The sequence below is a fragment of the Engystomops pustulosus genome, chromosome 3 (genome assembly GCF_040894005.1).
Source record: "Engystomops pustulosus chromosome 3, aEngPut4.maternal, whole genome shotgun sequence".
Classification (NCBI taxonomy): Eukaryota; Metazoa; Chordata; class Amphibia; order Anura; family Leptodactylidae; genus Engystomops; species Engystomops pustulosus.
This window is the reverse complement of record NC_092413.1, coordinates 38,279,613-38,302,698: the sequence shown is the minus strand read 5'-3', so window position 1 is coordinate 38,302,698 and position 23,086 is coordinate 38,279,613. Positions and strand designations below refer to the sequence as shown.

The 23,086-nt window shown below is 44.0% G+C and overlaps 1 protein-coding gene across 1 annotated transcript in view; it reads left to right on the top strand.

Annotated features, from left to right (window-relative positions):
• The first annotated feature begins 1,750 nt into the window (after positions 1-1,750).
• The window catches only part of SHLD1 (shieldin complex subunit 1), a 51,094-nt gene continuing 29,758 nt past the window's right edge, over positions 1,751-23,086 (top strand). The window contains exons 1-2 of the mRNA XM_072140506.1: positions 1,751-1,901; positions 16,821-17,019. Of these exons, the coding sequence (XP_071996607.1) occupies positions 16,842-17,019 (178 nt within the window). The 5' untranslated portion in view covers positions 1,751-1,901; positions 16,821-16,841. The remainder of the gene's footprint in view (positions 1,902-16,820; positions 17,020-23,086) is intronic.

The following is a 23,086-nucleotide window of genomic DNA, read 5'->3' as shown; positions in this document are numbered from 1 at the left end:
CCACACCTTGAAAGGGATTGTCTATTATTTCCTATGGATGAACAGTCCTTTGGATAGGCCATCCACACTGCTGTGTGTTCAAGGGAGCCGGAAGCAAACGGCAACTGCATCAGCGGCTCCCACTGAATGTCCCACTGAAACTGATCTGTGTAGGGGCGGCCTCCAACATCAACTATTGATTGCAAATTCTAAGCATAGGCAATCAATAGTAAGTATTTGTCAACCTCTTTTCTTTTGGTGCAATAATTCTATGCTACAGGTGCTATACAACCTTCTGAAACGCTTCATAGACTCCCAAGTGGGTAGCAGGGTGTTAGAGCCACCATCCTGCGCAAGTGGTGGTAGAGAGCTGGGGATCAGGATGGGCCTGGACAGTAACACCCTCTTCCCCAATGTTTGACTAGATCCTGGGCCAGAATCTTGCCGCAGGTTATAGCCGAATTGTAGAACAGGCAGAAGTTTATTATCAGAATTAATCCAGGTGCATCTGGAACCTCTTAGGGCGAATATTAAGACTATTGCACGATGGAGCTTCATCTTCATAAATTCCCCCCTTAGCAATTTACACTGCCTATAAATATGCAGCACTGATCTTTTTGATGCATGGAGTTTACAAGCTTTTATGCAGTACTCTCAGATGGTTAGATGGAGCTTTGATCACATGGTTATATAAACCTTTACTTCTAAACATGAGGCTTATATCAATATTTGGGCGTTGCTTCATGGAGCGATAGGAACTCAAGTTCAAGATATAACCTAATACAATGACAATAAGATAAGCACCAGGAAATTAAAACACCACATACCTTAGTGGCTGAGAACTCGGAGGTGTCAGCCCTGAATCTCAATGTTTAAACACTAAATGTAGGACACATATGGTCATAAGTAAAAGCAACACACCATTGCAGAAGCAAGGTCATGATTACCCAACCACATGCTGACCACCAAGAGAACTCTAAGTCATCTGAAGTCAATTTGTTGGAAGGAAGAAACATTCTGGGTTAAGGTTTTGAGTTACCTCAGCAAGAAACAAAGTGTCATGTCAACCAGTGGCAAGTCTTATCCAGGAAGCTACATTAGTAGTCATCCAAAGTGGTGCATGAAAGGATAACCAGTAAACTTACGGCAATGATGGGCGCCCACAGCTCACAGCCCTAAGAGAATAGTAATTTGTAGTATTATAGTATGATATTGAGGCGATAAGAATATCAAACAGTCGGGTTATGCATTGGGATTAAAAAAAAAAATTACATAAAATAAAGCCTTCTAAATCACAGAAAAAAACAAAAATATTAGAATGAAACAAACAAAGTGTTGTATTCTTACCCTATTCCACAAAATTGACACAATTGTTTGATCACTGGGTGTCTCAAAAAAAGGGTCTGCAAGTTCCCCTGAGTGCCATTGTAATATGAAGGGAATGGAAGACAGGGGCCACAATATGAGGAGACTGGAGGACAGGAGACCACAATATTAAGCGAATGGATGGCAAAAGGTCGACAATATGCGGAGTATACATATATATTAGTATACATGATTATTCTTTGTTATTCTTTGTATAATATAGCATTGAATAATATTTTTGTTGGTAAAGCATACTTCCAAATTTGTACAAACAAATTTTTCATGTTATATAATAATGTGGCTGTAAAATAACTTCACACAGCTCAATCACATCTGTTGGAAAAAAAAAGCAAAGCTGTTTCTAATGTGGACTTTTGGCTCAGCTAGGACACCGTAGTCACCATATTTGAATAGGGCAATGTTTGTAGTAAGCACTTCCTGGACTACTTTTATTCATAACACATGCAGCTCTAGTGAATGCTATGAGAGAAGCCTGTGCAGCGTGGACTTACCTTACGGCTTTTCAATAACGTTTTGCACCATTATCCAGAAAATTGGTGAGTTTTTGTTACAATGTATTTTTCTTTAAACTGAAGCATCACTGGCCTCATCTCTCTGCAGTGGTGGAGACTGTTGTTCAGTTGTGCAATGTTTTGTGTATTCATATTTAGAGAATTTTGCATTCTCCTGCCCTGTAGGATAGAAACCAAATCATAGGTGTCTTTTGGGTGCCCTCTTGTGTCTAATTCTTAAACTTCTCATAATAACCTTTTCCTTACCAGTGCCCCCCCCCCCCGACTTAAGAACACCCGACTTACAGACGACCCCTAGTTACAAACGGACCTCTGGACATTGGTAATTTACTGTACTTTGGTTCTAGGCTACAATGATCAGCTGTAATAGTTATCACAGGTGTCTGTAATTAAGCTTTAGTGTTAATCCTGACTCTTATGACAACCCAAAAGTTTTAAAATCCAATTGTCAAAAAAAAAAAAATTGTCTGGGGTTACAGTAATATACAGTACCGACTTGCATACAAATTCAACTTAAGAACAAACCTACAGAACTTATATTGTACGTAACTGCCTGTACTTCCTTTTTTTTGTCAGTTTTAACCCCTTGAGGTATCACCATAACCGTAGTGATCCATAGAATAAAGATATGTTATTTTTATGGTATGGTGAATGACCCCAAAAAATACAAGAAGAAAGGAAACCAAAAATTTTTTTCCCTACATACAGTTACTAAAATCTGATCAATGAGCTAATGACCCACTTAAATGAAGTATTTGTTAAGTATCTAATTTCGCAAAAAATAATCCCTTATTTGTCCAAATTTACCCCCCCAAAAAGACTGTATAGCCAATAAAAGGGGACAAGGCATAATCTGCTCTGAATGGCGCAGCTTCCCTTTGATGCCCTGGCGTGTGCCCATACAGCAGGTTACCACCACATATGGGGTATTGTTATACGCGGGAGGGATTAGGTATCAAACTTTGGACAGTTTTGGTATTTTATCCACTGAGAATTTGTACATTTTTTGAAAAACACATTCCTTTAGCCAAAAAAATGTAAATTTCAAAATTGCATCCGATCTTGTTTTATCCCCTGTAAAATAATTAAAGGGTTAACAACCTTCATGAAAGTTGTTTTACATACATTAAGGGGTGTAGTTTTTATAATGGGGTAATTTATGGGGTTTTACTTTTATTTAGGCCTCTTAAAGTGACTTGAAATCTAAGATGGCTCACGGGTTGAGCCCTCTCCATAGCCGGTAAGTCTTTGCTGCACATTGCGGTAAAACCCGCAATCGGTGCTGGTGCCGATCACAGGTGTTTACCCGTCCATCACCCCTGGCAGCTTCAAAAAGATGGGCGCTGCCATCTTGGTGACGATCATCGCTCCCAGTGACGTCATCGAGGGGTGGCAATCAGTTGCCATGGCAGCCTCCGCCGAAAACGAGGGGTCCATCGGATCCCTCGTGGTTCCGTCAGAGTAATGGAGCAGACGGCCGCACATGACCGTTCTGCTCCTTTAATGGAGCTGATGGAGATTGAGCGCTGCGCTCACCAATCTCTGTCAGCTCCATAGATATTAATGAAGCAGAACGGTCATGTGCAGCCTTCTGCACCATTACTCTGATGGTGCGATGAGGGGTCCCCTCATTTTCATGATCTGTGAGGGTCTTGGCACTGAGACCCCCCTGATTAATAAATAAGGCCCTATCCCATGGATAAGGGTTAACTTTAGTTTGTGGGGAAAACCCCTTTAAATCTATTTGGTGCATTTACAGGGCCGGATTAAGGGGTGAGAGGCCAGGAGGGAGAGCGCTAGAGGAGAGATGTTGATGACACCCACAACACAGGGACCTGGATGCCCCCATGAATTGATGTAATTTGCTGGTTTACATAGGTCAACAAAAGTGAGCTGAGCCAGTTATGTTAATGATAAAATCAGATTGGATATTAATATTAAAGGAAATCTACTATATCAAAATCTATCATGATAAATCAGTGACGCTTCCTCATAGATCTGTGGTCATCTTCTTATACTTGTTATCCACGGCCGCTTTCCTTCTAAAATCAACTTTTAAAACTATGCTAATGAGCAGGTCTCCACTCCCCCTGCACATCCTGCTGCTGCTACACAGACGGAGGGTGAGTTGCTCTGCTCACTCTAATAACCAGTTAAAAGACATCAGTGACGGGCTTTGGAAACATCCCCAGAGCCCCTCAAGCTCATTACTATAATTTTAGGTAGATCTTATAAGAAAGGTGATTACCATAGTCACAGGGCCTGGATCTAAGTAAGGCCCCTTCCACATTTCCGTTGAAGATAACGTCAGAGTCTGATCAGGGTGCGATCAGGGTTTGGTCAGTGAAAAACTGACATTTTGCATCAGAGTTTGTTCAGTGGCTCAGTTTTTCACACGGGTTTTCAATGCAATTTCAATGCGTTTTTCAAGCGCAGATAACGTGCGTGAAAAGGACTCAATACTGAGCTCTATCTTCTCTATGGCAATTGATCAGTGAAAAACGCATTGCACTTGTATTGGACTTACATGCGTCTCAGAGTGCAATGCGTTTTTGATGCGTCTCCATAGACTTGTATGGTGCGTTTTTGCACGTGACTTGCAAAAGCAGAGCATGCCGAGATTTAAACCTGCGTTTAAAAAAAAAAAAAAAAAAAAGTCTGAAAAAAGCCCATTGATTACAACTAGAGATGAGCGAACACTAAAATGCTCGGGTACTCGTTATTCGAGACGAACTTTTCCCGATGCTCGAGTGCTCGTCTCGAATAACGAACCCCATTGAAGTCAATGGGAGACTCGAGCATTTTTCAAGGGGACCAAGGCTCTGCACAGGGAAGCTTGGCCAAACACCTGGGAACCTCAGAAAAGGATGGAAACACCACGGAAATGGACAGGAAACAGCAGGGGCAGCATGCATGGATGCCTCTGAGGCTGCATAATCGCAACATTATGCCAAAATTATGGGCAACAGCATGGCCATGACAGAGGGACAGAATGAAGCTAGATAGCATCTAAAACATCCAATAATTGACCCTGACACTATAGGGGACGGCATGCAGAGGCAGCGGCAGCAGGCTAGAGAGTGTCATGGCGACATACCCTAAATGGACTCAGGCTTCAAACCAATGGGTGGCAGAGAGGAACCAAAGGAGGTGAGCAAGAAGCGCTCAAATAATATCGGTACATGATAAAAGTTTGCCAGTATATTTTGTGGATTACACAGCAGGGTGGCGACAAAGTTAACATGGAAGCCATGAAAACAACCCAAAATTCTGCCTGACACAGCTCGTTTGATAAGGGGACCATGTATGGAGGCAGTGAACTAGTAGTAGATTAAAGGTGCTGCAGTTAAAACTATGTTAGTTGGATCTTGGCATGGAGCTGGCGCTCCACTGCCAGGCGAGCTTTCGCCAATCCAAGCCCCTGTCTATAGGCTACTCCCCAAACAGCACTTCTAAGAACCTTTTGTATAAGATCAAGTGTAGTAGCGTTCTTATAAGTTTAGGATATGGCGGGTGAGGGGAATGTAAACAGCTGCGCAAGAAGCGCTGAAATAATATCGGTTAATCATAAAAGTTTGCCAGTATATTTTGTGGATAACACAGCAGGGTGGCGACAAAGTTAACAACTTTGATGTGGAATCCATGAAAACAACCCAAATTTCTGCCTGACACACCTCGTTTGATAAGGGGAGGATGTATGGAGGCAGCTATATGGACGACTTTTGGAGGTAGCAATGGAGACAACGTGTGGAGGCTGCTATGGAGACAATTTAATTTGGATAGTGCCTGTATGTGGCAGTCCCAAAAAGTTTTCAAACCAGAGGAGCAGGTAGGTGTCCCTCCAGAAAAATGGAATAGATTGAGTGCATGTATGTGGCAGTCCCAAAAAGTTTTCAAACCAGAGGAGCAGGTAGGTGGCCCTCCAGAAAAATGGAATAGATTGAGTGCCTGTATGTGGCAGTCCCAAAAAGTTTTCAAACCAGAGGAGCAGGTAGGTGTCCCTCCAGAAAAATGGAATAGATTGAGTGCCTGTATGTGGCAGTCCCAAAAAGTTTTCAAACCAGAGGAGCAGGTAGGTGGCCCTCCAGAAAAATGGAATAGATTGAGTGCCTGTATGTGGCACTCACAAAAATTGTTTCAAACAGAGGACCGGGTAGGTGGCCCTCCAGAAAAATTAAATGCATAAAGTACTATAGCAAGAGCCAGTGGGCCCTGTCAAAAAATAGCCAGTTTCCTCTGCTTTACTGTACAAAGAGGAGGAGAAGGAGGAAAATGAGGAGGAGGAGGAGTGGATCAATTATTCAGGTTGAGCTTCCTTCACCTGGTGGAGATTGGAAATTCTGAGAAATCCAGCCTTTATTCATTTTAATAAGCGTCAGCCTGTCAGCGCTGTCAGTCGACAGGCGTGTACGCTTATCTGTGATGATGCCACCAGCTGCACTGAAAACCCGCTCGGACAAGACGCTAGCGGCAGGGCAGGCAAGAACCTCCAAGGCGTACAGCGCCAGTTCGTGCCACATGTCCAGCTTTGAAACCCAGTAGTTGTAGGGAGCTGTGTGATCATTTAGGACGATGGTATGGTCAGCTACGTACTCCCTCACCATCTTTCTGTAAAGATCAGCCCTACTCTGCCGAGACTGGGGACAGGTGACAGTGTCTTGCTGGGGTGACATAAAGCTGGCAAAAGCCTAGTAAAGCGTACCCTTGCCAGTGCTGGACAAGCTGCCTGCTCGCCTACTCTCCCTCGCTACTTGTCCCGCAGAACTACGCACTCTGCCGCTAGCGCTGTCAGAAGGGAAATACTGTTTCAGCTTGTGCACCAGGGCCTGCTGGTATTCATGCATTCTCACACTCCTTTCCTCTGCAGGGATGAGAGTGGAAAGATTTTGCTTGTACCGTGGGTCCAGGAGAGTGAACACCCAGTAATCGGTGCTGGAATAAATTCTTTGAACGCGAGGGTCACGGGATAGGCAGCCTAGCATGAAATCTGCCATATGCGCCAGAGTACCAACGCGTAAGAATTCACTCCCCTCACTGGCCTGACTGTCCATTTCCTCCTCCTCCAACTCCTCCAACTCCTCTTCTTCTGCCCATACACGCTGAACAGTGAAGGACTCAACAATGGTCCCCTCTTGTGTCTCGCCAACATTCTCCTCCTCTTCCTCCTCATCCTCCTCCACCTCCACCTCCTCCGATATGCGCTGAGAAACAGACCTGAGGGTGCTTTGGCTATCAACAAGGGAATCTTCTTCCCCCGTCTCTTGTGACGAGCGCAAAGCTTCCGACTTCATGCTGATCAGAGAGTTTTTCAACAGGCCAAGCAGCGGGATGGTGAGGCTGATGATGGCGGCATCGCCACTGACCATCTGTGTTGACTCCTCAAAGTTACTCAGCACCTGACAGATATCAGACATCCACGTCCACTCCTCATTGTAGACTTGAGGAAGCTGACTGACCTGACTACCACTTCTGGTGGAAGTTGACATCTGGCAGTCTACAATCGCTCTGCGCTGCTGGTAAACTCTGGATAACATGGTCAGTGTTGAATTCCACCTCGTGGGCACGTCGCACAACAGTCGGTGAGCGGGCAGTTGGAGGCGGCGCTGCGCTGCCCTGAGAGTGGCAGCATCTGTGCTGGACTTCCTGAAATGCGCACAGATGCGGCGCACCTTCGTGAGCAAATCTGACAGATTGGGGTATGTCTTGAGGAAACGCTGAACTATCAGATTTAACACATGGGCCAGGCATGGCACATGTGTCAGTCTGCCGAGTTGCAGAGCCGCCACCAGGTTACGGCCGTTGTCACACACAACCATGCCTGGCTTCAGGTTCAGCGGTGCCAGCCACAGATCAGTCTGCGCCGTGATGCCCTGTAATAGCTCTTGGGCGGTGTGCCTTTTGTCGCCTAGGCTCAGCAGTTTGAGCACCGCCTGCTGTCGCTTAGCGACGGCACTGCTGCTGTGCCTAGAGCTACCGACTGATGGCGCCGTGCACACGGATGGTAGTTCGGAGGTGGAGGAGGGGTGGGAGGAGGAGGAGGCATAGTAGGCCTGAAACACCTGGACCGAGGTAGGCCCCGCAATCCTCGGCGTCGGCAGTATATGACCAGCCCCAGGGTCAGACTCGGTCCCAGCCTCCACCAAGTTAACCCAATGTGCCGTCAGCGATATATAGTGGCCCTGCCCGGCAGCACTCGTCCACGTGTCCGTGGTCAGGTGGACCTTGTCAGAAACGGCGTTGGTCAGGGCACGGGTGATGTTGTCTGACACATGCTGGTGCAGGGCTGGGACGGCACATCGGGAAAAGTAGTGGCGGCTGGGGATCGAATACCGAGGGGCGGCCGCCGCCATGAGGTTGCGAAAGGCCTCGGTCTCTACTAGCCTATAGGGCAGCATCTCCAGGCTAAGCAATCTGGAGATGTGCACATTAAGGGCTTGGGCGTGCGGGTGGGTTGCACTATATTTGCGTTTCCGCTCCAGCGTCTGGGGTATGGAGAGCTGAACGCTGGTGGATGCTGTGGAGGATCGTGGAGGCGACGATGGGGTTTTTGTGGCAGGGTCCTGGGCAGGGGGCTGACTATCAGCTGACACAGGGGAAGGAGCAGTGGTGTGCACGGCCGGAGGTGAACGGGCTTGTTGCCACTGAGTGGGGTGTTAAGCATTCATATGCCTGCGCATACTGGTGGTAGTTAAGCTAGTAGTGGTGGAACCCCTGCTGAGCCTGGTTTGGCAAATGTTGCACACCACAGTCCGTCGGTCATCCGGTGTTTCCTTAAAGAACCTCCAGACTTCTGAAGATCTAGCCCTCGCCGCAAGAGCCCTCACCACGGGAGCTTCACTAGTTGACACATTTGGCGCTGATGCACCAGCTCTGGCCCTGCCTCTCCGTCTGGCCCCACCACTGCCTCTTCCAACCTGTTCTGGTCGAGGACTCTCCTCCGTCTCAGAAGCACTGTGTTCACCCGGCCTCTCAACCCAGCTTGGGTCTGTCACCTCATCATCCTCCGATCCCTCAGTCTGCTCCCCCCTCGGACTTCCTGCCCTGACAACAACTTCCCCACTGTCTGACAACCGTGTCTCCTCATCGTCGGACACCTCTTTACACACTTCCACTACGTCAAGAAGGTCATCATCACCCACAGACTGTGACTGGTGGAAAACCTGGGCATCGGAAAATTGCTCAGCAGCAACCGGACAAGTGGTTTGTGACTGTGGGAAGGGTCCAGAAAACAGTTCCTCAGAGTATGCCGGTTCAAATGCCAAATTTTCCTGGGAGGGGGCAGACTGGGGGGGAGGAGGCTGAGGTGCAGGAGCTGGAGGAGTGGCGATTTCGGTGACATGGGTGGACTGCGTGGAAGACTGACTGGTGGACAAATTGCTCGAAGCATTGTCAGCAATCCACGACATCACCTGTTCGCACTGTTCTGGCCTCAACAGTGCTCTACCACGAGTCCCAGTAACTTCAGACATGAACCTAGGGAGTGTAGCTCTGCGGCGTTCCCCTGCTCCCTCATAAGCAGGTGGTGTCTCACCCCGCCCAGGACCACGGCCTCTGACCCCTGCAGTAGTTGGACGCCCACGTCCCCGCCCTCGTCCTCTACCCCTAGCCCTCGGGTTAAACATTTTTAAAATGAGAGTTATAGCTTTAATTTTTTTTTAACTTTTTTTGTGTTTTTTTTTTTTTTTTGTGTTTTTGAGTTTTTAAAACCAAACAATGCTATCCTATTGCTATGGCTATTTTCTAGCCAAGTATGAAAGCACACTACTATGCCAGATGAGATGACACCGAGTTATTAAACAAAATAAACGTAAAATAAAAAAGGACAAATGGCAGACTGTGCCTAATTGAAATCCAACCCCTACTAAATTTTCCCACTTCGGTCTTTGCAATGGATATGTGCGTCACTAAGCGCAAAACACAGCGGTCGCAAGTCTCACTACAAATTGCTCACAATTGGCTAGTAGATGCACTGCAGCAAGTACAGCCACCAGCAGATCAACCAGAAATCAAATATATAACGCTACTGTAGGCGTAAGCCGTTTGGATTCTCCTATGGCTATTTTCTAGCCAAGTATGAAAGCACACTACTATGCCAGATGAGATGACACTGAGTTATTAAACAAAATAAACGTAAAATAAAAAAGGAAAAATGGCAGACTGTGCCTAATTGAAATCCAACCCCTACTAAATTTTCCCACTTTGGTGTTTGAGGTGGATAAACACAACGGTAGCAAGTCCCCCTGCTAATTCCTCACAAAATGGTACTAGATGCAAATAAAAAAAAAAAAAAGTAGAACGTTATTGTAGCCCTAAGAAGGGCTGTTGGGTTCTTGGAGAATCACTCCTGCCTAACAGTAAGCTAATAGAACACCCTAACGCTTTCCCTGACCAGCAGCAGCTCTCTCCCTAGCGGCATCCAGACACAGAATGATGCGGGCAGCGGCTAGTCTATCCCAGGGTCACCTGATCTGGCCAGCCAACCACTGCTATCGACGTGTAAGGGTACCACGTCATGCTGGGTGGAGTGCAGAGTCTCCTGGCTTGTGATTGGCTCTGTTTCTGGCCGCCAAAAAGCAAAACGGCGGGAGCTGCCATTTTCTCGAGCGGGCGAAGTATTCGTCCGAGCAACGAGCAGTTTCGAGTACGCTAATGCTCGAACGAGCATCAAGCTCGGACGAGCATATTCGCTCATCTCTAATTACAACTGGTCCGAGTGCAATGTAAGTTCTGCACATCAAAAGCACGCAAAGGTTAAAGGTAACCTCTTGGGGAGGTTCGAGACACTAAACCAACCACACGTTCTTATGGATCGATGGTTTCATGTCCTAAAATGCCCTGTTTTCTCTCCAAGAGTGCTATAAAAAAAACCTTTATAGTTACCTAGAGATGAGTCCATTAGGATGCATTGGAGTCCTTTCTGGTGAACTGAGATGTAGTACACCCCGGCTTCATTGTGCTATTGTCATACTCGCAGCACATGCCCAGTGATGCCTGGTTATATTGCGGTGGCATCTCTGCACGGGTGCCCGGTTTATGTTTTCTTTGCTGGCACAGATGGACATACTATTGGGAGATTTGGGACACTTAACCATTGATTCATAATGTCCTTAGGGTGGTTTAGGACATTTGTCCTGAAAATTTTCCTTCCTAATTGATATATAAAAAGAATGAGGTTGGAAACATATTGTTATTTGTAGGGGAAATAAGAGACAGTATGCAAATAAGCTGCACGCCAGTGACCTGAACGCTGTGACAGCATCTGCTATAACATTTGGTAACATTTCTGTGTATGATGGTACAGAGGGTTTTTTCGCCATCTAGTGGTACTTTCGGGAAATCCAACAAGACTACTCTGAAGCGCAGCAGCAGCACCAGCAGTTTTATGGCGTACAAACACAAATAATCGCAGTTTCCTTCACGCCATGTGCGCATAGCGGGGATGTACGTCACCTTCACGCCATGTGCGCATAGCGGGGATGTACGTCACCTTCACGCCATGTGCGCATAGCGGGGATGTACGTCACCTTCACGCCATGTGCGCATAGTGGGGAAGTGAAGGGGTGCAGGGGGCATAGGTGAAAGTTAGGAAATGGCAATTTGGGGGGATATTACCTATGGGGGGACATTAATTATGGCTACTGGTGAGGGGGACATTGATTACGGCTACTGGTGGATGGTGTTCAATGTTTTTAAGCGTAGCGAGGGGGGCCCTGTTGGGAATTTCGCCCTGGGGCTCAGAGGACTCTAGTTGCGCCACTGGCAGGTTGGCAGCCCCCATAACAATACACATAAAATAGAAAACATAAATCTACAATCTGAGGAAAAATGTAATTAAAACCTTTTGCTGTTTGGTTTTAATGAGCCTTAAAGAAAACTGATTACCTCTAAGGAAAGTCTAGATGAATAAAGTAAGAAATGATTATAGACAGTGGGTACAGAAAGTATTCAGATGCCTTAAAACTTTTCATTCTTTGTTTTATTGAAGGCAATTAGTAAAATCCAAACAGTTTTTTTTTTTTTGCTCATTAATGTACACTCTGCACCCCATCTTTACAGAAGAAAACTGAAATGTAGATATTTTTGCTAATTTATTGAACAAGAATAACTGAACTATCACATGGTCATAAGTATTCAGACCCTTTGCTGTGACTCTCATATTTAACTCGCGTGCTGTCCATTTCCTTCTGATCCTCCGTGAGATGGTTCTACTCCTTCATTGGAGTCCAATTAAACATCGCTGTCTATAGAAGACCTCAGAGCCGATGGTGCGTTCACATGTGGCAGTAACGCATGTGTTTTCATCAGAAAAGCTGAGAAGAGGAGATTTGCTTGATTACACAGCTCTTAACGCATATGTTTTGTAAACGCATTGTTAAGAGCTGTGTTATCAAGCAAATCTCCTCTTCTCAGCTTTTCTGATACATATCCGGGCACATGATAATCATGAAGTCTAAGGAACTGCCAAAGAAGTTCCAAAAGATTTTCTGCAGCACTCAAAGTTCCTAAGAGCACAGTGGTCTCCATATCCCTTAAATGCAAAAAGTTATGGCTTCTACCAACGTTCACCATCAAACCTGAGGGAACTGGAGAGGATCTACAAGGAAGAGGCAGAGGATCCCCAAATCCAGGTGTGAAAAACGTGTAGCATCTTCCCAAGAAGACTCCTGGCTGCACCAGCTCCAAAGCCGCTTCCACTCAATACTGAGCGAAGGGGCTGAATACTTATCACCGGGGGCTGAATACTTATGAATATGTGATATTTCAGCTTTCTTGTTTAATATATTGGCAAAAATATCTTAATTTCTAGTTTTTTTCTGTCGAGATGGAGTGCAGTGTGTACAATATTTTGAGCAAAAAAAACTTTTTGATCTTGCCAATTGGCTGCATTGAAACACAGTGGAAGATTTTAATGGGTCTCAATCCAATACAAGGGTCTACGCTTGTAGATACTGGCTTACTCCCAATAAAACCCACAACGCGTATAAATGCACTTGTTATTTTGCTGCCGGTGCTTGCTGCTAGCTCGGGCCTTACCTCTCAGCAACACAAACCCCTCCTCCCCTTTCGAGGCATCTTGCGGCTCCGATGGAAAGTCATGTGACCGGAGCTCAGATCATATGACATTCTACATTGGCCGAGGGCTGGAGCAGTGAGTAGCTCCACATTCCTATGGCCGTGTGGGATCGTGCACACAGAGCCATGAACAAGATTGAGTTGTCTATGTGACCGCCCAATCCTGTAGTGTGACGGGGGCTGATATTAATAGCTTACTAAAAAAAACGTTATGACCTCAATCACACAAAAATAAATCAAAAATAAATTTAGTGGCGGCAGCCCCGGCCAGCTCTGTGGGGGTGGGAAGTCTGGGGTCGGCCCTGTCTGCTCCGTGGGGGAGGAGGGCGAGCTCCCCCCCCCCTAAATTTTGAGCAGACTGCAGCTTGGCCTGAAAATCAAGGTCTATTTAATAATTGACCATCAAGCGGGGCCCCATACAACACAATGGTCCCTAGAATTCCACTTAGTTTTATTACGACTATTAACGCTTCCCATCTTTTTAGGATAATTAAATTGAGTTAATACATTTACATTTCCAGTCTAAAAATTTGTGTGGTTTGATTGAAATGCTGGAAATATATGTCTACCAATTTATTTTTAGTAGAAGTGCTAATAATAATGGGAAAAATCTGCACTCAGCGTTTTTAAAGGTAATAAATGCACTTTAATTAGTTTTGGTTTAACCTGGTCATTTATTAGGAGTATCAGACAGCCAATTTCTGAGCCACTTTTGGCTCAGAATGCAAACGGTACGCGTGACCGCACCCACTACTGGGCCTACTATTTCCTGCTATTTCAAAGTAGTTATACCAAATGTGATTGTTATCCCCTATCTACAGCATTCTAACTGCTGGGACCCACAATAATAATGACAGTGGGACTCCAGATCTTGCTCTTTGATGAAGCGGCACATTAGGCACCGTTCAATAGTTACTTCTGTTAAGACTTACTTCTGCCAGAGATGGTTGAGTAAGAATATGACCCCATTCTTGTGATAAGTGGGGCTCCCACAAGTCCATCTCCCACTGTGGATCTAGTATAACAAACTTGTATATCAAACCTCATGCAACCCTTTTGATGACCATTTTCAACATGCAAAATACATTTCTCCTGATATGATATTACATGATGAACTCATTTGCAACCAAGATTTGTTATTTTGCATCTGCAAACCCTTTGTATACTTGAATATGTCAGACAATGTTTTATGCATAAAGCAAATTGTATGTAATGTACAGTATATGCATTACATTATAGGATGTTTTGCTTCTTTTCCAGTATTTCAGTTCTTTTATTCTCAGGATCATAGAGGAGGATCCAGTAGTTAAAAAGGTGGCATATCCTAGTGAGTCTCAAAGAAGCTCCCTCAAGTTAATTATACCTGCAGTACAACATTTGGTTTATTTAAAGGGTAACTAAACTTTCAACCAAAAAATAATATACCGGACACACAGATATCTGTGACTATGCCGCACATATAATTAAACACCAGCAATGATTATACAGCGCATGTATAAATATCATTATGCTAAACATATAACTATATATCAGCAGTGAATAACCACATATGAATATATATCAGCAATAAATATATTGCACACCAGGGCTACCTTCAGGAAGACATAGACAGGGGTTGTACTCGTATAACTGTAGTCACACAAGTGCAGGAGTGAACCCAAACCATCTGCTGCCTGAGACGAGCTATAGAACGGCGCCCAATCTGCACCATTCAGTAGTAATATATCAGGTTATCTTTTTAGAAAGTGGGTACTCCATGCAGTGTCTCACACCCATGCTGACATCTGTAGTGAATGACATTATTTTTAAGCATCGGGCCCCCAATTTTGCTGCAGGTTGTGCTGCCTGAGGCAAGATGCTTGATTCGCCTCATGGCTGGTGCACCCTTGCGCAGGCGTCCTCCCTGTAGTGGTGGTGCGATGGAGTCATCACTGCAGGAACACCCCTCTCTTTGAACAATGTAGAGCAGGAAACGTTGCTTGTTTGCGATGACTTCAGCGGACTAGGAAGCATTGGGTAACCTGAGTAGGGTCGCCCTATAACACTGACTCGGTGACTCCGACACTACACAGAAACGCTTTCATGACTGGAGGCACTGAATCCGCATTTATATAGGGTGGAAACTCAATAACTATTACACCTGTGAGCCCTATCATTATTGAGTGTTTAGGGTACCTGCAGAATGGTGCCCTAAACTCGCAAAAGGTCAAAAGTTACTGACAGGTTCCCTATAAGCCAATCATTTTAAGAGTGCTTGGATACTAATATAAAGTCGTTTTCTTTATATTTCCAAGACAGTTTTCTCAGAATTTAATAACTTCTTCGGATCTCCAGTGTGACTCACAATGCAATTATTTTATCACACACACCAGTGATTCCCAACTGGAGGGGTGCATGCAGCTCTTATGTGTTTGATGGGCTATCCCCAGGAGAAGGAATGGTATGCTTGCCTGATAATCTTCCCTGAGCTGTATACATGGAGTGCTCTGCCCAAGTAGCCATTACTGGGAGTGCTGTGATCCCTAAGGCTTGTTGCATGGTACTATCTATGTATGTTTATGTGTCTTTCAGCTCTTTTTATACTGTATGCCGTAGTTTAAATTTTGCCAACACCAAGAACAGACCTCATATAATCTGCTATCAAAAGTTTTTTTTCCAGTTGATAAACCCTGAATCAAGGGGATGTAAGCGAACATATACAAAATACGAACTGTTCTGGGCTTCGTTTAGCACAATGTGCCAGCTCCATGCTACATTATAGGTAAAGAAAATTTAAAATGGAAAAAGCTAAAGGAAACAGAAATGATATTGACCCTAAACCAACTACAGGTCTGTACGGACCTGTGGATTAGGATCCTAAATTGACCTGTATATACCTTTTGCGCTGCCTGAATAAAACTAAAAACAAAATACAGTACTCCCATAGATATGAGTCTGACTAGGTACATCACTTACCACTGCAAATCCTGCAACGGCGCCGCCTCTCGCTTTGTGGCAAGTGAATTTGGAATAATATCGTGGCCTTATTGCGCATGTGCATCAAAGCCAGGGGGTACTATACTGGCATTACTTGACACCACGCGCAGCGCCAGGAGCTCCAGATGTAGGTAAGTATAAATGTTTGTTTTCTCTATGTGGCCACTTCATATAAGGTTATTTGGGACACTGAAGAAACCCCTGTTCCATAAGACCTGTGGGTGGTTTAATGTCCCAAATCACCCTGATGAGTTCCCCCCCAAAAACAGCCTGCATTACAAGCTTCAGTTGAAAACTTTGGTTACTAGTTTATTCACAGGTGACCATGACCACATAAAGGCTCCAGATGAAATGTTCTTGCGTGTGAATAAACTAGTACAAAGAGTTTTAAAGTGAAGCTTGGGGAGCTGCCATCTTCCCTCTGCTCTGTTAAAGGACATCTACCACCAGGATCCAGCATTGTAAACCAAGCACACTTACATGCTTCAGGCTTTTTTCTTTAAATATTAGTTATTATTTTATAATAATGATGGTATTGTGTAGATTCCTTTTCCTGGGGTATAACATGGCTGTGTGGTGTGCAGCCTGTTGCTCTGTTACCTTCTGTTCTTGTGTGGTAATTGCCGTTTTCCTGTGTCGCAGCCTTGGAGCGAGAACCGTAACGTCACGTCTTTCGCTCATATTAGCACTGGAGCCTTTGATTGGTACAGTGACAGCTTTATTCTGTAATTGTGGGTACTTTTAGATGGAAGAGGCAGGCGGGTGGACATGGTAACTGGTGTATTGGAATTGATGCTCACATGTTTGCAGTTCTGTATATATCTTTTAGTTCAGTAGTGAAACTGTGTGATGACTTGTCTCCTACCTGAACCTTGTATGGCTTTGTTTTCCTAGCTGCACCATCTAGACCGCGCAATGAATCCAGCAGACGCAGGCAGCCAGACATCGGACTGCAGCGGTGTAGTGGATCTCTCCTGCACGTATAAACTATCACAGTGTGTCCCCCTACAAGAGGATTCACCTAGATCATGGCAAGAAGATTTCTGCTCCACATTAACCTCTACTTCTTCACTGGCCTCACAGAGAAATCCAGGTCAGGCTTTTTTCTTTAAATATTAGTAATTATTTTATAATAATGATGGTATTGTGTAGATTCCTTTTCCTGGGGTATAACATGGCTGTGTGGTGTGCAGCCTGTTGCTCTGTTACCTTCTGTTCTTGTGTGGTAATTGCCGTTTTCCTGTGTCGCAGCCTTGGAGTGAGAACCGTAACGTCACATCTTTCGCTCATATTAGCACCGGAGCCTTTGATTGGTACAGTGACAGCTTTACCACCAGAGCTTTTGGGCTCGCAGGCACCAATGCTTTCAGACATTTTGCTATGGGAGCAGGGAGATGGAGCTTGATAAGGTTATTTATCTTCTGCCCCACACCAAGAAAAATGAAAACAGAGAAAACAAAACTGCAGTTATGCTTTTGCAACACCCTCCACCAGGGACTAGCATTTTCTTCCGGGGCTGGAGGCAGCCTGGGCCCAGAATAACGGAGTGGCTGGCGGTAGCGGCAGGTCTCCAGTAGGTGGTGTGTGCAAGAAATATGGGGGGAGAGGCTGATGTACTGGATCTCCCTGGGGCAACCCCTGAGTGTCTGTGGGATGAATCCCTGGGTGATGGATGGGGAAGACCGTGGTGGTAAACAGCTATATCCAGGCATCAGACTGAGGCAACGTTGTGCAAATCAACTTAAAGTTCTTTATTGAACAGTAGACAGCAGGCAACGGGCCAAACTATCAAACAATAGAATCGGATTCTGGTAACTGGAGTGGTTGTGGAGAGGGGTCCACAGGAATAGTGCACCAGCCTGATAGTAGATGCAGGCAGGGATAATGAAGATTGAGCTGTGTACAAATTGCACCTCTGGAGTCTCCGCACTCAGTTCCTGGGATTGGTATCTGTGGCAGCAGTTAAGGTGTACTGGACACTCTCTCTCTTCACTCTGTTCACTGAGAGCATGTGGTAAGACCATGTGCTTCCACTGCACTGGGGTTTCATACTCCCCTTGGTCAGGTGGTAGCACCTTTCCAATCACACTCCAGCTTACAATACAGCCACGTCATTGGTTAATTACTTACACCCATTTAACCGTTGCCTTTCCAGGCAGTATCTACAGCTGCAATTTACCGAAGTTCTCCTAGAACTATCCTCTGGATGAATTGCGCAGGCTAACCAAATAGATCCTGACAGGGAGAGGGCATTATTCGCAACTACCCACCTGCCTATGCATTGTCAGGGGTGTTGCACTTTTTATTCTTTTAAAGACTCCATATTTCAAGAAATGCATTTGGGCATTTGCCTTAGACTAGAAGTACCTGTGGGTGGGTGTTCCAAAGGGCTTTTGTATTTAAGGTCATTGAATGAAATCTACCATCAAAATCAAGGGACACTTACTCCTAGATTCCAGAGACAGTGACTGTGGTAATGTTCTTATATTTATTATTCATGGCCTCCTTCCTTCTAAAATCTGTTTTTAAAATTATACTTAAGACGTGAAGTGCCATAGGCACTAAGAATGTGTAGTGTAACTTTGCACTAGTCTATTCTGCTACACTTTGCTAAATCTCTCACATTGACTAGTAATCTTTTTCTATATTTTGTTAGTACTATTTTGTTATGAAGGCTCCTGTGCACAGCTTTGGCATAAATGTCATTTTTATTAACTGTCTAGTAAACTTTTTGTCTGACCGTATCGCATTGTGAGTGTATACATGGAATCATTGGCTCACATTTATCAAAAGCAGTGCAGATTGCCTGTAGAGGGTACCGTTGCTCTGAAAGGAATAATAATCATAATAATTCTTTATTTATATAGCGCACACAGATTACGCAGCGCTGCACAAAGCATGTCAAATTGGTCCCTGTCCCCATGGGGCTCACAATCAGTATGTTTTGGAGTGTGGGAGGAAAACGGAGGACCCGGAGGAAACCCACGCAAATGCAGAGAGAACATACAAACTTTTTACAGATGTTGACCTGGGTGAGATTCGAACCCAGGACCCCAGCGCTGCAAGGCAGAAGTGTTACCCACTCAACCACCGTGAAGGAATGTGCAAAGTCAGTCAGAAAACTGGCATTCATATATCTGGGCCAATGAGTGGAAGCATGGCATCTCTAGAGATGTGAGTGCGAGCTGATAACACCTGATGTATAGATATTTCTGCCTATATTACAGCGCCTGGTATTAATAGCATTGCATCTCTAAGGAGCTGCTGCATATTGTAACCTTGAGGTCTACATGTGTTCGCCAACTCCTCTAATGAACATTTTACTGTCCTGGGTTGTATTTTTTACACCTTTTATGTTCCTTACGTCTAGATACATTTTGCATGGAAATTCATTTGAGATGGGGAATCTGTCTTCAGGTGTGTGATGCTCTTTAGCTCTGTGTGTGGGTGAATGAAATTAATGAATCCACTTATATTATGCTCCAGTGCGCAGGTGAATGAGGTTATGTCTTGGGAGATTCTTGTGTTCTCTTCTCTTTAAGTATAATGGTAAGAAAAAGATGAGCTAGCTGCTGTAAATGTTCAGTAAGGGGGGACATTAAGGAAAAAGGGGGAAAATTTAAAGAGACACTGCCTCCAGATTTTACAACCAATTGAACAACTATCCCCCTCAGGTAGGGAATGAAATGTCCTTTCTAGAATTCCCTTTTAGAGTGCTTTAACACGTTCGCTTTTTTTAGGAGCCAAAAGCAGGTGTGGATTATAATGATTGAGAACTTGAGAGAAGCTGCTCCTGCACTCTTGATTTGGACATCAAAAACTGTATCTGAAAAAGAAAACGTGTGAAATCTGACCTGTTTACCTATTTAAAAAAAACAATGTAATTAGCTAACATCAGGTTTGTGGTTCTGTGAGCTACAGAACCGGAGATGCAGACAGTTAAAGGGAACCTGTCATCAGGATTTCACATTTTCACCTAATGACAGGTTCTCATAACCTTCTTAATACTAACACCCAACCTGCTTTTATAATAAACATTACAGGCAGTCCCCGGGTTACATACAAGATAGGGTCTGTAGGTTTGTTCTTAAGTTGAATTTGTATGTAAATAGGAACTGTATATTTTATCATTGTAATCCCAGCCAGAACTTTTTTGGTCTCTGTGACAATTGGATTTTAAAAATGTTGGGTTGTCATAAGAACCAGGATTAACAATAAAGCTTCATTACAGACACCTGTGATAACTGTTACAGCTGTTTATTGTAGCCTAGGACTAAAGCACAATAAATTATCAATATCCAGTGGTCCGTTTGTAACTAGGGGTCATATGTAAGTCGAGTGTTCTTAAGTAGGGGACCGCCTGTACTGCTTTGGGTCAGTTTTAAAAGTTGATAAAAGTATACCGGTCTCCCTGCAAGTGAAGTGAATCAGTCATCATCATTATCTGCACACTGCTCTTACAGCTCCACTTCCTCCTAACCTCTCCCCTTCCTTCCTGCAGAAGTGAGCTGACCGTGTGCTGAAAGAAATTCTCTGTTAACTCGCGTTTGCTTGAAGGGAGGTGGGGGAAAGAACAGGAAGAATAACTGTGAGAACAGTGTGCAGATAATGATGTTGCATATGCGACTCTATCCAGTTTCCTGGCAGGGAGCCTGGACTTTTATCAACTTTTAAAAGTCAGTGGAACCAGTAATGTTAATATTCTAAATACTATGGGAAGCTAACCTGCTTTTATCATTAATTGCTATCATTAGATGACAAGTGTTAAATCTTAATGACGGGTTCAATCTAAAGAGGAAGACACAAACTAGATATTTTATCTCCAGCTCCCAATCCCCCACTAGGTGCTATATCTCTACCAGACAAAACCACAAGCCTGAGAAGATAGTGGTGTCTAAAGAGTCCCCCCTTCCTTAGCCTCTAAAAGTGACTCTTCAGAGAAAAAAATTACTCTTCTTTACCAACTTGCATATTACTTTGGAGCTGATACATTTAGCATAAAAGAGGGAATTCTAGAAAAGTTATTTTAAAAGGAACATTCTGTTTTGGTCTAAAATATAACTTTAATAATCCTAGCAGCAATAAAGATGGATTATTAAAGCATTAGAACAGCATGGCGTCCAAGCCTGTCAAATGTGCTTGAGTTGCCATATGCCACACAACACATGAACAAGTGTGACTCTGTTTTTTCGTATGACCTCATCAGGGGAAGCAGATCCTGTTACACGGCATACATTGCACATACTATTAGGGAAGTTCCCCTTATGCCTAGAGATATTAGCCACTCTTATCTACCTGCCAGCTGCCTGCAATGACTACGTACAGTGCCGCTATTATGTAACTATGTCCCGGTACCCATCAGATATAGGTAAATAACATTTCCAACTCTTTCCTTACTAAAAAATGGTGGCACTGATATTGCTGTACGCATGCTCCAGTACAGGCGGTCCCCTACTTAAGAACACTCGACTTACATACGACCCCTAGTTACAAACGGACCTCTGGATAGTGGTAATTTATTGTACTTTAGTCCTAGGCTACAATAAACAGCTGTAACAGTTATCAAATGTGTCTGTAATGAAGCTTTATTGTTACTCCCGGTTCTTATAACAATCCAACATTTTTAAAATCCAATTGTCAGAGACCAAAAAAGTTCTGGCTGGGATTACAATGATAAAATATACAGTTCCGACTTGCATACAAATTCAACTTAAAAACAAACCTACAGACCCTATCTTGTATGTAACCCGCGGACTGCCTGTACTGGGTTTTGCCCCTTCACTTTCAGGCTTTGGCATTTTCCCAATCACTTGCGCACTGTGATCAGTGGTACACCAACATGTAGATACAGTTAAGGCCCCCCCACCCCCAGTCAAAAAAAGGCTCACTTTGAATAATTTTAAAAATGGATTTTAAATGAAGGAGGCCATGAATAACAAATATAAGAAGATTGCCACAGTTACAGTACCGGGATCTGTGAGAAACTATCCCTGGTTTATAATTCTTGGGTTTTGACATTAGATTTCCTATAAATTAAAATGTCTATTTCAGACTATTTTATAACCTTTTACCATTATCTTCTCAAATTTTTAATTATATTACATTTATATAATATCTAAATTTCCACGGGTATAATGCATTTGTCTCATCGTTCCTGTCACAGTCTGAAATAATTTTCTACTGATCTGATTAGAGTCTGTAAATTATTGTGTAGTAGATTATTGAAGTATCATCAGATCTTCATAGTTTGAGTTCATTTTCACAGTCGCAATCTGTGTGAGAGAGTTTTTTTTTTCAAATCTATAAATTTTCGGTTACTTGGAGATGGAGCACAAAGCTGCTTATACAATGTCTCAGTGATGGGTGTTAAGAAAGGATCATGTTAAATTTCTAAGAAATCAGCATTATTCTCATAATAAAGCCTTGTCTATGATTAGTAAATAATAATGAGCAGGGGTGTAACTAGAAAGGCTTCAGCCCAGTGGAAACCTTTTGGTCTGGATGCACTTCTTTAAATGAAAAATATCACATGTAATGGGAACTAGATTCTTGGGATGGGCCGTTGATCCAGGGGGTTTATTCCCACCATGTGTGACGATGGGAAGGATTTTCCTCCCCGCTGCATGTGATTTGGCATCATCATTCTGTGGCGTTTTATTTTCCATTGTTCTTGTGCCTTTTGTTTTTTTTTTGTTTTTTTCTTGTAAATGAACGAACCTGTTCTTTACGAGTCAAAGTTCAGACCAAACCCTGCCATTTATGCCTGTGATCGGTGCTGACAAAGGCGCCTGCTGCATCAAATGGTTACAGCATTGCCATTGGTGCAGGGCACCGCTATTTTAGGGAGGATTTTTCGCTCGCTTATGACGTTATCAAGAGCGAAGATCCTCCCCCAAATGGCGGCGTGTTTGGCTCTAGGAATTTAAATGCTGGTGGTGAATTAGTCCACGTTATTTAGAACGTTAACATCCGCGATTTGGTTCTGACACCTCTGTCGCAGGGTTTTAAAATTCGGGTTCGTCCGAACTCGCACAAACCCGTATTTTTACTGGTCCGTTCATTGCTACTTGTAACTTGCCAATATAACTTGCTGATGTTACAGTATCTGAGCAGAACAAGCACAGAGGAGAACTGTGGAGAACTGAGGAGAACAAACAAAG